Genomic DNA, 15718 nt, shown 5'->3' with positions numbered 1-15718 from the left:
CTCCTGCGCCGCCCGCCCCCCGCCGTGCACCTTGTCGTGCGACCGCCGCGGCTCCGTCGGCCGCGCGCGCTCGTACTCGCGCCACCGCCGCCGCTCAAACTCTGATATGATGTGGACCACGGGCTTCGGAGACTCGCGCATCTTCAGGGCCAGGGACAGCGCCGCCGGCATGATGAGCTGAAGGTTTGTTTGGTGGGGCGCAGAGGAGGCAGGGTTGAGAGAGGTTGGGAGGGGTGGGAGCTGATGGGATTGGGAGGGGTGGCGAGGGGACGAGGCCGCGGCGCAGCCTCGAGCAGGGCAGCATGAGCGGGCTTTCAGCCTCATACCTACCTGCTGCAAGGGAGCGTCTCTTGCAGTGCCACCCAAGTCGGCCGTGTCGATACGCCGCAGCTGCCACCGAACATGACACCCAACCGCCTCCGTGCAAGGAGCTTTGCTGCAGGCACAACACACCGGCAAGGTTTACACAGACATGTGCGTCACCCGTCACCCACCCATCGGTCGTTCCTCTTCCAGGACTTGACCGCAAAGTACCGCAGGCACAGGTACACCGCCACGTAAGCGTACTGCACATGGCTGCGGGCCGGTGCGGGCCGCGGGTGCCGATGGCGCAGTGAGAGCTGATGTTTTCAGGCGGTGCAGACTTCAGCAGGTGATCAACACCTTCGGGTTAATCACCCATGTTGTATGGCGCAGTCACCTGTGTCATGTGCACAAACTCAGTCACATGTGTCGTGTGCACAGACTGCAAAACAGCGCGTCTGCAACGTGCCCGCCCCCTGCCTGGCGAACCCCGGCCTCGCGCGCTCAGTCGGCCTATCCAAGTCAAATGGACGATTTGGTTATGGCATCCTGGGCGCTCACACATGCATTGACTGGCAGACGTCGATGATGATCTGCTGCGCCGCCCGCCGGAGCGCGCCCTCCTCCTCTACGCTTACGCCGTCTCTACGCGAGGGCGAATCCTCGAGCTCCTGCTGGGTAAAGAATACCATGTTGCCTATGACGCGGTGGTCCATGGCTGCTTATTTTATGTGTCCAGCGCGGCGACGCCGTCCCTGAGAGCCGCCCTCTGCCGGGGGTGCCGACTCGCCCCCGCGCGGCCGCGGGGCGTGGCGCAAGGGCCGGTGCGAGCCTGCAGGGTGGCGGAGCAAGAAGGCAACACCGAGCTTTCAGGCTGGAACACGTCCCCGTGCAGGCACCTGCAGTGCAGCAAGCGCCGAGCGGCGCAAGCACTCGACACCGGCACCACTTGCAGCGAGAACCCACGACTCCATGGCCACGCAGGAAACATGGCAGCACGTGTAGAGTCCAGATATCCCTTGATGCACCTTGCGGTGGTCGCAACTGCAGCTATAAAAAAGGCTCGGAGTTGCTAGATCCGCTGCTAGCCTTGCAGACCTCGACGTCCGCCGCGAGCAAGGAGTACAAAGTAAGAAAGTAGCGGTTGTGTCACACGAGCCTGGAGCTCAGACACAGCAGATCACGCTGGTGGGCATGTATGTCTGGACTCACAGGACAGCAGACACCCAAGCTTATTACACACAAATCTCAGTGCCAAAGCACTGGATCCCGTAGGCCAATAAGCGGCAGCCAGCAGGGCACATGTGACACGGTCAGAAGGTCAGCACACCAGCTCAGCCCCCAGGGATTGTTGCATGCCGTATGGTAAGGCTGATGCCCTTCAACTATTCTAAATTACTTGGTCATCAGGCGTGATGCCAATGTGTCGTGGATATGCAGGCCTGTGGATACCGTACATCAGGCAACTGGCTGTGCGCTGGCAGGGCTCAAAGGATGCAATTGCACGCCCAGCCTCTGCACACTAACGGCTGCCCGAGACATCTTGCCTCATGAGAGCAAGTGCATTTTACGCTGTGGCACTTACTATCAATCCACGATAAGTCCAAATTATATTCAGGTTCGTGTGGCGCATGCAAGGGCATTCACGAGCAGAAGATATGCAAGCCCTCAATGACTTGATTTACGCCATGCATTGCTGCTTGTCAGGACAAATGCAGCTGCCGTGAGGCAAATCTCCCCCACACCTCCCTTCATCACAGGTTTCATTGTACAGGCTTGGTGTATACTATCCCATGTAGGGATTTTATTGATATCGCGCGCCCGCTGCATGGCGCCGCCCGGGCCCTCCGCCGCTCCCGGTCTGTTGCCTTTTGGGTTCGAGGAGGCGCGCGCCGGATGCGGCGGGGGCGGCGGGGCGCGGCCGCGGGTGGGGCACGCCGGCCCGACCTGGCGTCGCGCCCCTGTACCCAACGAAAGTGACGCTGATGAAGGTGTTTGGACTAAAGCGGGCCATTCCACTTGGCCCCCCTTCCCCCGCCCACTTACCCAGTCAATCTGATGTTTGGGTGTCCGCTTTGCACCCCCGCCCCAAAGGATCGCAGGCAGTCGCACCCAAAGCATGTGCTCCTGCCCCTGATGCATATCAATTCCAGGCACGAAATCGTGTATTTGTGGTCTTTGTGCATGTTGTTTGCTGATGCACAGGGGGCAAAGCACTGGAATGCACCCACCGGCCTGCAACTGAGCCGCAATATGCGTTCATGCGAGTCATACAGTACCGTAGCTGAGAAGGTGGCAACGCCAAAGTTGCAATTCGACATGTGATTTTTGTCATTCAGGACCTAGTAGATTAGTTCGATCGTGTACAGGATGATTTGCCACAGAAAGTTCTTGCAGGGCGTCAGTGACTTGCTTGCAACGCCTCAGCTGCCGGCCACGCTGTGAGACCTGATCGGCTTCCCAGCACCGTATGTATTTATGCGTGTGTTGAAGTGCATTTCCAAGAGCATTGTGTGTGCTTGTGAGCGGCCTTGCTGGTCACAGATCAACTCAAAGAACAGCGCGCGCTGATCAAAACACATCCTTGCGCCACAAAGAGCGCATTTCGTGGGCCTAAGTAATGAATTGGATCAGCAGCTTCCTCAGCGCTCCGGCAATCAGCAGCACAAGCAGCAGCACCCCCTGCGGCGTCTTGGTGGGAGTGGACGCCCTACTTGCAGCGTTGGAGCGCGGCGACAATGAAGAAGCTCAAAAAACTATGGCGACATTCATCTTATTCCCAGCTTCAGTGGTACTCAAGTCACGCCACCTCGACGGCTTTGCCGAGCTGCTGCAGCAGCTTGACCAGCGCTCGCCACCCAACGCTGCGGCGCAAGCATCCCTTCACATGTTGATGCTGTCCCTCGGCAACCATGCCAGCCCCAGATACCGCGGCATGGTGCTGAGGCACAAGCTCCTGATCAGGTGAGGACTCCATGCACACTTGGCATTTGGTGCATGGCGCCTCAAAGCACTCCGGTCCATAAACCTGTGTAGGTGCTGCACAGGATGTTGGACAGACACGCGCTGGCCTCCAAACCCGCCCTGGTGTTGCAGGGAGCTGTGGCGTGCGCTGGAAGGAGCCGGTGTCCAGGGAAAGGCCTGCTACTGCTTGGCATGCGGCGTATTCATGGCGCTGCATGCTGATCCCTGCGGCAAGGAACGGCTTGCGGCGGAGCGGCCAGACCCGTCTGCCGCCATTGACGTGATGGCCAGCATGGTGCAGCAAGCTATCCAGTCAGAGCCAGGGCAGAAGCAGCCGCCTCCACCGTTGCCACCGCCACAGCAGCAGCAGCAGCAGCAGCAGCAGCAGCAGCAACAGCATGCAAACCCTGCATCGGCAGACTCGCTTGGCAACGCCACCAAGTCAGGCCCGATGCTGGGGATGCTGCAGACGGTGCTCGGGCTTTACCCGGAGCAGGCAGGCAATATCGGCCGCCGCAGGCCCTTTGTGGAGGCAGTGGTGGGTGCTTTGTGCGGCGCAGCCACATCCCCAGGGAAGGAAGCCCAGGGCCTTCTGTGCAATGCAGTGGCCCTGCTACTAACGCTGTGCCTCCCGGGCCCGCTCTCACCCAAGATTGGGGCGGACAGCGCAGCCGTCTCAGCCACCATAGGCGCATGCCCCATGGTCTTCGACGCCCTTGCCGTGGCCATCACCCACGCCACCGACTGCGGCGAGGGCAAGGGCGAGGGTGCGCCTTCAGAGAGCCTCGCGCTGCAGGTGGTCTTGGAGGTGGCCGGGCATGACACCGGCGCTGCCGACCGCGCCTTGGCATGCGGCCCGCTGCTGCAGCAGCTGTTGGTCCTTGCAGGCAGGGGCACAGCGCCACAGGCACCCCAGGGCGAGGCGGACACCCTGCCAATGGCCGCGTGCGTAGCTCTCCACAACATATGCTTGAAGGAACATCCCGAGGCGCGTGTATGCTCCGTCTTTCAGCGATTTCCTGACATCTTGGTGCCGGCGCTCGTCTCCGCCGCGTGCCGGCGCGTGCCTACGGGTGCCGCCGGCATGGCGGCGTTCTCAGAGCGCGAGGCTTCTCTGCTGCTCCTTGCCACCCTCGTGCGCGCAGAGCCGCGCGCCGCCGCCGTGCTGTCCGCCACCGAAGTTGGCGCAAGGGTGTGCGGCGCGCAGCTGCTCGCCTCGACGATCGGGCCGCTGGTGCAAGTCCCGCTGCCGACATATATCCCAGGCGGCCCGGCTCCCCGCGACTTCTCTCGCTGGTCGCCGGACACGCAGTACGGGCCAGTGAGCCCACAGACTCAATTCAAGCTGCGCGCCTCGTGCCTCGTGATCGTTGAGCACCTGTGCCGCGCCGCGGCCGTTGCCGGCGATGCACCTCGCGTCTTCCGGATCGCGAGCACGCCCGGCCTGGCGCCCGCGCTGCAAGACTCCCTTGCGCTGTGCATCTGCTATGATGATTTCTGGGTGCAAAGGGCGGTGGCGGGCATCGCGCACTCTGTCCTCACCACGTGCGGGGCCCCGGGACGCACACTCCTCTTGCGCGGGGCGCCGCGGCTCCCTGGCATCCTGTCGCGGTGCATTGACATCGGAGACACCTACGGCGGCACCCAGCAGCAGGCCGCCATAGGTGCCAGCGGCCGCAGTGGCCCGAGCCGTGGCTACGCTGAGGCGGCACTGGCCATTCTGATGGCGCCCAGCTCTGGGCCGGGTGCGCAGCCATGCCGCGGTCGAAAGGGCACCGGCAGAGACCCACAGGGCAAGAATGGCGGCAAGCGGCTCCCAAAAGAGCGCAGGGCGGCTGCGACGGGCGGGCCGCCGCGCTGCTGTGCATGCGGCAAGCCGGGTGCAGGCAAGGGCAAGAAGGCCCTGAGCAGCTGCAGTGGCTGCCAGGCAGTGCAGTACTGCGGCCAAGCCTGGTGAGCTCATGTCCATCATGCGGGGCCGAACAGCTGCGCCCAGGCAAGGCGACAAGGTGACGACGGCAACCGGCATCGAAATTGCAGCAGGGAATGGAACGCGCGAGGCGACACGTGCTGAAACTTAATGCACAAATCACAACGCCCCCCCCCCCGCCTCTGTGCGCGAACGCAACTGCGTGCGCCTCGCAGCCAGCGCAAGCACTGGCTGGGCGGCCACAAGACCGAGTGCCAGCCCTACCAAGTCGCGGCGCAGAAGGCGGCGGAGGATGGCGAGGTGACCATCCAGAGGCGCACCCCTGGGCTGCTGGACCACCTGTTTTCCATGATAGGGGGGCCGCCCGCCTTGCAAATGCTGAGCAGTGCGCAACCCGCAACCGGCTGGGCACGGACCCTGGCCGCTGGGGGCCGCACAGCGCCGCCTTGAGGTGCGGGAAGGGGCCCTGCCTGAAGGCTGGTCGGGCTGCGGCGGACGCCCCGCGCCCGCCAAGACGCGTCGTGCGCCAGGTGCCCCTGCAACGACCCGTCCCTTTCGACGCAAGTTGCGTCGGTGACGCATGACCATGTCCCTATGCCTTGCAACGTACCCTCTGGCCCCACACACAATTCTGTTTTTGTCAATTCCGCTGCTTGGCATGCTTTGACCCTGGAGATTGTGCTTGTGGCCGTTTGTTGCCTACCAACCCGCTGTAAGCATTATTTTTGTTGCTGCCCACTCTCAACTTTGGTGACCTTGCTAGAAGTCAGGACAAGTGAGAGAGTCAACCGGCAAATGAGAAGTTGATTTCAACTGTATACGCCAGGTCAGAGGGGGGGTATGCACACTCTGCTCAACCGCTAAAGGTTTGGCCCCCAGCAGGTCTGGTGCACGGTGTGCTCACTTTTACTTTGCTGATTGTTGTGCCAGGATGAGGTAGGTGATGCAATGGGGGAGCGCCCAAGCACGATGGCCGTTGCTGACATCATACTGCAAACGTAGCATCATGTCGGGCAGTTGCGTCTTCCATCCACAAACCTGGGGTGCCTCGCGCCTGGTTCTGCAGATGCCTTCATGCATCAGGGCGGTGGTGTTCAATCATAAGTCATAAAACCCTTATACCCTTCAACCTATCTTCATAAAGACCAACTATTCTGAGGAACCAGACACGTGCATCCTCCGGACTTCGCACACGCTCGGCTTGAAATAAATGACTGAAGAACTGCTGGTGTCGTCATATCATGTTGAACCAAGCAAAGCAATGCACAGTTCACTCTCTGGAGTGCTCACAAAGTCCCTAATACCTTGGATGCAAGGTCATTTGGCCTCCTTTGAGGAGCAGACAGGCTAATCCATTTTGGTGCAGATGCTCGAGCAATGCTGTTGAGCTGTTCTCACTTCGCCACTCCTTGTGTGCGTCACCCGGGCCAGCGTGTGCGCTGCTGTGCCTTTCGACTCCATCAAAACTTGATCGGGTATTTGAGTACTTTGGAACCCCTTCGCATTATGTGGATGCCCAGCTCCGGCCTAATTCAAGCAGGTATGTGGGACAGCTGAGGCCTGTGGCATCCATCCCCAGCTTTTCTGGTGCAAAAAGCAAGCCCCACACAGACTTTGGCTTAATAAGGTCACATGGATGATCCAGCGGCAGCAATAGAACCGCAGTGGGACCACGATGGAGGCTTGCTGGGTCCAGGATCACGCTCAAACGACACGCAAGCCGCGGTGAGAGCCGCTAGGAATGCTGACATTTGTACGAAGTCGCAAGGCGCGGAATAAGCTCCCCCAGATCTCTGCATCCAGAGCCTGGCGGGAGAACTTGATTTCTCACCCCTCTTGCCTTCGGTGTGTTGTAGGGCTCTGCAAAGCTGAAGCCCATCTGCACAACGCGCAGCGCTAGGCTGAGCATTGCATCGGGCGGCAGCGCTGATGCAGGTGCGGCGGGCAATGGGCGTGTATGCGCGATGTCCACTCCAACATCGCACACATGCAGCAGAGCCCTCACCAAACGGTGAATTGCTTGGCATATGTTTTTATTGCATCATACCAAGGTCTTGAACGGGAACACCCCACCCCAACGCTAAACAGGCTCCGACCAGGACACGAGCGACACCAAGCGCAACACGCCCAAACACCCATTGGGCGGCGCCATGCAGCGACTGCTGCACCTGAAGAGCGGCAGCAGCGGCGCAGGCAGTGGCGCAAGCAACGGGCAGCCCTCGCCGTCGCGCTCGCTCGAGCGGTCCCTTGTGCTGGACTCAGATGCCAGGGATGCAGCCGCGTCGGACTTGCAGCAGGGCTTGCCACACACGCAGGCGCCGGCGACAGCGTACCGCTCGCCCACCAAGCAGCTCAGGAACCTGTGGGGCAAGCTCGGGTCCACCATGAAGAAAGGGCGGCGCTCGAGCGCAGCCAGCGGCGGCGACGCAAGCAGCGGCGCTGGCAGCCCCGGCGCGCCCGAGCTGCGCGGAGGGCACATGCCGCAGCCGCGCGGCGCCGGCAGCATCGACCTTGACAGCCAGGCCAGCGCCGGCGAGGCGGCGGTCGGCGTGCCGCCTGGCGCCACAGACACGCCCGTCCTGCTGCATGGCGGTGCGGACGCGGTCGGGGCGTCGTGCGGCGAGAGCTACTATTCGTATAGCCCTGCCCGCAGCTGCAGCACCGGATCGTCGCCGTTTATCCCCCAACATGTGTACTATGACCAGACCCTCGACCTGCGGCAGGTGCGGGGCCGGCCCTGGCGCACACTGGAGGTATCATTTTGCGCGGCAGCGCGATGCGTGCCTGCGCATACAGCAGTACCTTTGACAAATCGATCACCGCTGATGATGCCTGCATATGTACATACCCACACGTGCATCTATTGCAGCTGAGCGCCCTGACATCTGGCATGCCCGCAGGCCCTGGTCGCCGGCGCTGCTGAGGGCTGCCCAGACATGCCCCCCTGCGGGCCAGCAGAGAGGGCGGGGATGGAGCCCATGCCTGAGTACCTCTTGACGCCCGGCATGCAGGAGATCCTTGGGGGCGGAGGCGCAGCTGACGCGGCCGCGACGCCTGGCTCTGACCTGGATGGCGGCGGCGGCGGCGGCGGCGCGTGGCAGCGGCAGGAGGTGTATCAGGGCGCGGATGCGACAGTGGCGCTGCTGCCGGCGTCGCTGCTGATGAGCGCCGGCTACCCGATGGACGCAACGGTGGCGCTGGGGCCCGGCGCAGCGGCTGCGGCGGCCGCAAATAGCGGCGCCTCCAGGCAGCTTTCAGAGGATGCGGTGGCGTTTTCTTTGATACAGCCTGAGGAGGGCGAACAACAGGAGGGCGGGGCACCAGGGTCAGCAGGCAACCAGCTTCCTGAAGCAAGGGACGATCTGGGGACGCTCGCGCGCAGCGCGAGCGCCGCTGCGGGCGTGTCAAGGGATGACCGGGAAGTGCGGCGGCCGCAAGTGCAGGACCCGCAGCCGGCGGAGCGGGCGGTTGGCGGCGAGAGGAGCGGGCAGTCTGATGCGGAGGTGGAGCCCGTCAGTGCAGAGGACATCCAGGTGGAGGTGGGGGCGGCGGTGGCCGCGCAGGGTGCGGCACCGGCGGCCGGCAGCCCCCAGCGCTGCGCTCTCACGGACAATGCAGACGCAGCATCGGCCAGTCAGGGCGCAGCAACAGCCGCTGGGAGCCATGTGCCCGGTGGCGCAGCGACAGCAGCAGCAGACACGGCGGCGGCTGGCGACGGTGTGCAAGACGCAGCGACTGGCCTCGCTGGCGCTTGTGTTGATGCGGCGGCAGCAGGCCCAGCTGGGGCGGGCCCCAGCGTGGATGCCTGCAGCACGCCGGGGCTAGACACCGCCAGTGCAGCGGCGGCTGGCATGCTTGACACGGCGGCGCAGACCAGCCCCATGCCGCCTGCTGCAGCGATTGAGGCTTCTCCAGCAACAGTAGAAGTGGCTCAGACTGAGGCGGTGGGCGACTGCGTGCCAGAGGCTGCGGCCTCTCCAGTAGTGGCGCAGCTGGCCGAAGCTGAGGCAGAGGCTTCTGCTGAGTCCGCGGAGACAGGGCCGGCAGAGGCTGGGTCTGCCGGCTCCATTGCACCGCCCAAGCCCTGCGCAGCAGTAGCTGACGAGGAGGCAGAGGGCTCTGACAGGAAGGCGGCCGCTTCGGACGCTCCAAAAGGTGCAGCGCATGCAGTCCCTACGGCAGAGCAGCCAGCGGTTCAGGAGCAGGAGGCGGCGGCGGCTGAGGCGCCGCGGGCGCCGCGCCCCCTGTCGGCGGCCCGGGCGCCCGAGCAGCGGCACGATCAGGCGGCGGCGATGGTGCAGTCAACAGCGCAGGAGCTGGCAGGTGCAGACGCAGCAGGCCAGAAGCAGACCAGTGCCGCAGCTGGGCTGGAGCCGCAGGCAGCACCAGAAACTGGTGATGTCGAAGCCGCCTCTGGAATAGTGCTTTCAGACTATATGCCAGCACAGCAGGCGCACCCAGAGGACCAGGGACCTGCAGCCGTCGGAACCCTGACAGCCGCTGACGTGGAGCCGGCGGTCAATCAGGCAGCAGGTGAGGAGGAGACCCCGGTTGCTCAAGACGAGCCTGCGCCGGCCACGACGCTGGCGGCGGCGGAGGCGGAGACCGATGCAACGGCCGAGGCTGAGGTGGTGGAGGAGGCCGAGCTTATTGCGGCGGCAGCAGAGCATGCGGAGGGCGGGCAGGAGAAGCCGGCATCGGCGGTAGCCCCCATGGATTCAGCGGTCGGCTCCCGCAGCACCTCACCAGAGGCGGAGGCAGCTGCAGCTGCCCAGCTGCTGCTGCCGCGCGACGCAGGGCAAGCGCAGCAGCAAGAGGACGGCGATGCGCCGCAGCAGGAGCAGCAGCAGGCAGATGAGCCGGAACAGGGCCGCCAAGAGCGTGAGGCAGCGGCAAGCGCGCCGGGGCCAGCGGCTGCAACCGCATGGACGGGAGCGGAGGACGCGGGCGCACAGCCAGCTGTGCATCCACAGATGCTGCAGGAGGCGGCGGCGGCAGCTGCGGCGACGCCTGTCGCGGCATGGCGCCCTCAGGGGCGCAAGTCGGGCGAGGATGCCGTGCCTGGGGCGGCAGGCACGGCCCCCAGCGCGGCCAGCGGCCAGCCAGCTGGTGCAGACGACGACGCGCTCGAACAGCTCGCCGGCGCCGCGCCTGCGTCCAACGCCCGGCTATCATGTGCGGCTTCCCGGGCGCCGGCGCTCGCCTCCTCAGAGTCCCCGGTGGTGGCATCGCCGGGCGGCGCCTCGTCGTGCGCGGCGTTCGATACCCTGGATAGGCCCGGGCGCAGCTGTGAGGCGGCAGGCAGCCCCCAGGAGGCATCCTCCCCGCCACCCGCTGTGGAGGAGCGGGACAAGCTCACGAGAGCACAGGAGTTGCCAGCGGCCGACGCAGCAGCAGTAGCAGAGGCTGCCGCTGCGGAGGCGGAGCGGGTGTCGGCGGAACAGTCGGAGTCAGGTCCGTGGCAAGGGCAGGCGGCGGCAGAGAGCGAGGTCGCCACCGCAGATGAAGACGGCGTTGCCGAGGGCGAGGAGGATGATCTGGTACCAGATCTCCCAATCTGCGAGGAGCCCCAGATCGCGGCCACCGCCGGCCCGCGCGGCGCCAGCCAGGGCCGCCTGAGCGCCTCGTTCGCCCGCAGCAGCGCTCGCACGCGCCGCAGCGCCGCCGGTGCGCCGGGCGGCGCCGGCGCCGGCGGCGTGCGCGAGAGCATCCCGCTGTTCGTGCTGCGGCCCGGCGCGCTGGGTGTCGCCGCGGGCGGCGGCGGCGGCGGCGGGGGCGAGCTACTGCTGGGCATTTCTGGCGACGACGACTTTGACGGCAGCGGGGATGAGGAGTTCCTCGCCCTCGGCGCCGCGGGCGGTGATCTCATGCTGGAGGAGCCCCAGGGGGAGGGGCTGCAGGGGCAGCGGGCAGCAGGGGACGAGGGGCGGTTTGGAGGTCTCGGCGGGGCGCTGGTGCCGGTGGATGAGATGGGGCTGAGCAGCCCGACGCTTTCGGAGGCATCTGGGTGAGCGCTCCCAGGGGTGCGATGGGTGGCGCGCGCTGTATTATGTGCCTGTGCATGCTGCGTCGCGCCTCGAAAAGCTGCAGTGGGTGGGCAATGTGCGCCGACCCTATTCGACGCGCTCTGACACCTGTGTCTTCACCCCAGGAGCCCCCTGCGGGGCCAGTGGCTGCCCGCGGCGGCGCCCTCCGAGCCTGGGTCCCTCTGCAGCAGCCCGCGCATCAGCGAGCGGTCCGTCGGCGGCGGGGGCGCGTCGCCGCGCGACGGAAGCCCGCTGCGCCTGCAGCGGGGTGGGGCCAGTCCAAGCCGGTCGGATCAGGTGCGGCAGGGGGCAGGTGTGACCGCTTCTGCTGATTGCATGCTTCAGCGCCAGACCATGTTGGAAGCGTGGGTGGTCCTGATTCATAGGGAGCCATATGCATGGTCTATATCGAACTCAAGTGTACAACAACCCGCACAGCGTGTCCAATCGGCTCCCGCGCGTTTGCGGAACCCCGACCCACGCCAGGCGGCGCTCTCTCTTCAAGGCGAGTCACCCGAGCGGCGGCGCACCGCCGCCAGCACCGCCGCGCCGGGCGGCGCCCCCAGCGGCAGCCCGCCCGCCGCACCCGGCACGGGCGTCGGGGCGGGCGCCGCGTCGCCGGGCGTCTCGACTGCCACGCTGACGCCGGCTGGGCTGCGCAGCCTCGCGGCTGCGTCCCCGGGGCCGTCTCCCTTTTTCACGCCTTCCCCAAGTGGCGCCGGCGCGTCGGCCGCGGCCGCGGCGAAGGACGAGGCGGTCGCCGCGGCGGTGGCGGCCGCCCGGGCGGGCGCGGCGGCGTTCGGGTCGCCGGCGGTCGGGGCCGCGGCGAGCCCTCTTTGCGGACGGGCGGCAGGTGCGAGCGCGTCATGGCACAGGCCACGCCGCACCCGGCTGCCGCGCCTCCAGTCGTTACTGCATGTCCACATGCCTTGCAAGCAGTGAGGCACAGGTCGGCGCCCTGTGTGCCTGGCTAATGGATGATGCACCGCGCTCGCCACGCTCAAAATCACCCCGCGCATGCACAGGTCGCGGCGGCCATGCGCCCGCCCCTGCCAGCCCGACGCTCGCGCTGGGCGGCTCTGGCGCGGCGCGCGGCGGCCACGCCGTGCGGGGCGGCGCCGGCCAGGTGGGTGGTAGCGGCAGCGGCGCGGGCCTTGGTGCTTCCATTCCGCCCCTCGTGCATCCTGCGGCTCATGCCGCTGCTGCGCCGGCCCTCGCAGCGCCCGGCCGCGGCTCCGCCGGTCGCACTTCAGGTCCCAGATCATGCAGCCATCCTGGCCCATTGGCCATCCCTGGCCCAGCCTGGAGACCGATCCTTTCTGCCTGCCCGCGCCTCAAACAGTGTCCCGTTGGGCCCGCCCTCTCAACCCCGCCGCCCCGCCGCCGAACGCAGCCGCCCACGCCGACGCTCAACCTGCTGGACCAGTCCGGCGTGTCCCCCTCGGCCGTCTACCACGCTCGCCTGGCGGGCACACCGTTTGTGCAGGTGCGGCGTCCGGCGTGCCCTCTCATGCACGCGCGCGAGCCCCGGCTCGCCGCATGCGCGGGCCTGCCCCCAAAGCTACGCCACCACATGCGACATGTGCTCTCAAACAGCCCGTGACGACGCCCCTTCCTCGACCCGCCTTGCGCCGGCGGCTCAGGCCGCCCACGCTGACGTGGACGCGGCCCGCAACGCCCCGCTGGACGCCAGCCCCTTCGAGCTTCGTGACATGGACACGTTCATGTTCAGGTGCGGGCCGGGCCGGCCGGCCGGCCCAACCCGCCGCGTCGCGACGGACGCATGCCGCCATTGTGTGGCCGCAGCTTTGTGCCCGATGGCTGCGGGCTTGCGGAGGACCCCGGCCAACAAACGCCAGCCCCTGCCTGCCAGCGCTTGGCTGCGGAAGCCGTGCGGGTGCATGCCGCGCCGGGCGACGCCCGTCCGGCCTGCTTGCTCTGCAGCATGCCCATGCCAGACGCCCCAGCTTGAGCGCGCAATGAAGCTTGTCGGCGCGCTTTTTGAATCGGACCCAAATCACCCCAATGCACTTTTTCTAAAATCCAGGGAGGACCTGGAAAAGGTGTGCCTCAACCTGGCAGCCAACAGCCCCAGCGCGAGCACAGCCAGCCCCGCCGCGCCGCCCTCCGGCGGCCGCGCGGCCCCGCTCCCGCTCGCGGCGGCGTCGCCGGTCCCATATGCGCCGCCTCGGGGGAGCCCCGGTGGCGGCGGCGGCGGCGGCGCACGCGGCAGTGGCGGGGGTGACGGCGTGGCGGACGCGCTGCTAGCGGCGCAGCTGCGGGTGATGACTCAGAAAGCGGCCGGGTTTGAGCGGCAGCTGCGGCAGGCGCAGGCCGAAAACGAGCAGCTGAGAGAACAGGTGTGAGGCTCCGTTTGCCCTAGAAATGGGTTGGATGCAAGCATGGAACCTGCCGTGCAGCTGCTGAATGCAGGCTCAGCAAGTCAGCCCTGCCCACAGACCTTGTGCCCAGTATGACGGCGCCCCCTTTGCCTGTCGACGTAGCGCCCCAACCCAATCGCTTCTGCCCACCCACCTCGGAAAACCAATTATGCTCATGCCTCTTGTCGCCACCCCCCGACCATCTTCCGCATGACAGCTGGCAACCCTAGAATTTGAAAAGACAGAGCTGGGCCAGCAGGATGAATTTGAGCGAGAGGCGCGCCTGTTTGCTGAGAGCCAGCTGGCAGCGGCGCAGCACGACTCATCGTTGCTGAGGCAGCAGGTGCGTGCGAGAGCGGCGGGCAAGTGACGGATGCAACCAGGCGCAGAGCCTTGGCGGCTGGCGGTGGGCCTGTTGGCAACGCCTCATGCGAAGAGAGCTGCGGGCCTGAGTGTGCTCTACAAAGTCCATACGCTGCCACCCACTCAGCATGATGCCTCGGGCAGCCTAAGATGCGTCATTTGCGCCCAGCTCTTTGTGCGACACATGTTGGAGACTTGCTCAGCACGCGTCCCACCGCCCGCCTCTCCGCCCCCAGGTGTCGGCCCACCAGCAGCTGCTGGCAGAGGCGCGCTCCCAGCTGCAGCTGCTGCAGCAGGAGCTGCTGGCGGCGCAAGAGGGCTGGGCGCGCGACAGGGAGGAGCTGGAGGGGCGGGAGAGGCAGGTGGGGCGGCCGGCGGGGCAGCACGATCGAGAGGTTGAGGGTGTACCCATGTAGGCGGTGGTGAGGAGCAATGCTCCTGGGCAATGTTGGTGGTTACTGGCACTTGAGTGTGCTTTGAAGCCTTGAAAGGGTGTGCAGATGTTTGCAAGGAGAGAACGGCGTATTGGGGCGGGGCTGGCTTAATTGGTAATGCTTTATCTGGTCACCTTCCCTTGCTGACGTGGCGCGCCCCTGCCGCTGGCCGCACCCCGCCCTGCAGACGGCCGCTGAGCGCGACGCAGCCCTAGACCGCGTCAACTTCCAGGTGGGGATGGGCGCGGGCGGCTGAGAGGGCGCGAGCGCGTGGGTGTCCGCCCAGGGAGGTGGCATGGAGTAGGGGTTGGCGTCGTGACGAGAGACAAAACAAACAATGCACGTTGTGACGGGCCACGTGGATGTGGACGGCCTCACGGTCTGCAGCGACATCCCAGCACCAGCATGCACAAGAAAACAGCCATCCAAGCAACACCTTGAGAGAACTCCCTTGCTTGGTGGCCAAACCGTAATTCTTGCTCTCGCTCTGCGACCCCATTTGCTTTGACAGGACGTGCGTCTGACCGCCCTTGGGGGCGCCAACGTTGAGCTGCAGTCAGCACTGGCAGTGGAGCAGGGCCGTTTGGACGCCATGGCGCGGCAGCTGGTAGCAAAGGAGGAGGTGGGTGCGGGGGATTCCTGAGTGTGGTTGTGTTTAGGTGCACATGCAGGAGCTTGCATGGGGATGCACGCGTGGGGTGGGGATGTGCACGTGCATGTCGCTTTACGCGATGTGCACTCGTGATGCACGTGTGCTTGCCGGGTTTGTTGCGTGCAGGGGCACTTGCTGAGGGCGGTGTCGGCGGTGCGTCGAGGACACTGCTCACACCCTGCAGTGCAGGGAATGATCGGATGCCTGGCAGCATCCAATTCGTGCTTGCTCAGCTTCCTAGGAGTGTGCAACACCCTCACCCCTGCTTCTGCTTGCTCACTGTCCTCCTCATGTGCATCACAATTCAATTTCAAACCGACAGGAGCTTGTCAAGGCTGGCAACGAGCTGGTAGAGGCCCAGGCGCAGACAGAAAAGGCGATAGAGCAGGTGAGGGTCGAGGGCGCCGATGCATCTATAGGGCGTTGCCGGCCACAGCCGCGCGCACGGCGCCGCGCCAAGACCTAGGCCGGAGCGCTCGCTCGACGCGGTGGCGCCTGCAGCGGGCGCGCCTGCTTTTGTCCTGCAGCCGTCCAAGCAATCCTGTATGTATTCGTCTGTAGCTCCGCGACCAAAACAAGTACCCAAATTTCAGGCGGCATGAAGCTAGGACGCTGCCGGATTGCGCCGACCCCCGGAAAATGGACCCCCACGCCGCGCCCCCCCC

General features: G+C 65.5%; 1 protein-coding gene across 1 annotated transcript; it reads left to right on the top strand.

Moving 5' to 3' along the window:
* Positions 1–3967: 3967 nt before the first annotated feature.
* MNEG_1897 (hypothetical protein) lies at positions 3968–15519 on the top strand (the record flags this gene model as incomplete). The annotated part of the gene is made up of 16 exons (XM_014049631.1): positions 3968–4034; positions 4413–5220; positions 5413–5582; positions 7286–7920; positions 8098–11204; positions 11349–11520; positions 11710–12076; positions 12249–12349; positions 12617–12709; positions 12867–12955; positions 13271–13583; positions 13822–13947; positions 14204–14329; positions 14589–14633; positions 14913–15023; positions 15376–15519. 16 exons carry the CDS (start codon positions 3968–3970, stop codon positions 15517–15519), a joined length of 6474 nt encoding a protein of 2157 aa, XP_013905085.1.
* Positions 15520–15718: the final 199 nt, after the last annotated feature.

The sequence above is a fragment of the Monoraphidium neglectum genome (assembly GCF_000611645.1).
Source record: "Monoraphidium neglectum strain SAG 48.87 unplaced genomic scaffold scaffold00201, whole genome shotgun sequence".
Taxonomy (NCBI): Eukaryota; Viridiplantae; Chlorophyta; class Chlorophyceae; order Sphaeropleales; family Selenastraceae; genus Monoraphidium; species Monoraphidium neglectum.
This window is presented reverse-complemented; position numbering and strand designations above follow the sequence as displayed.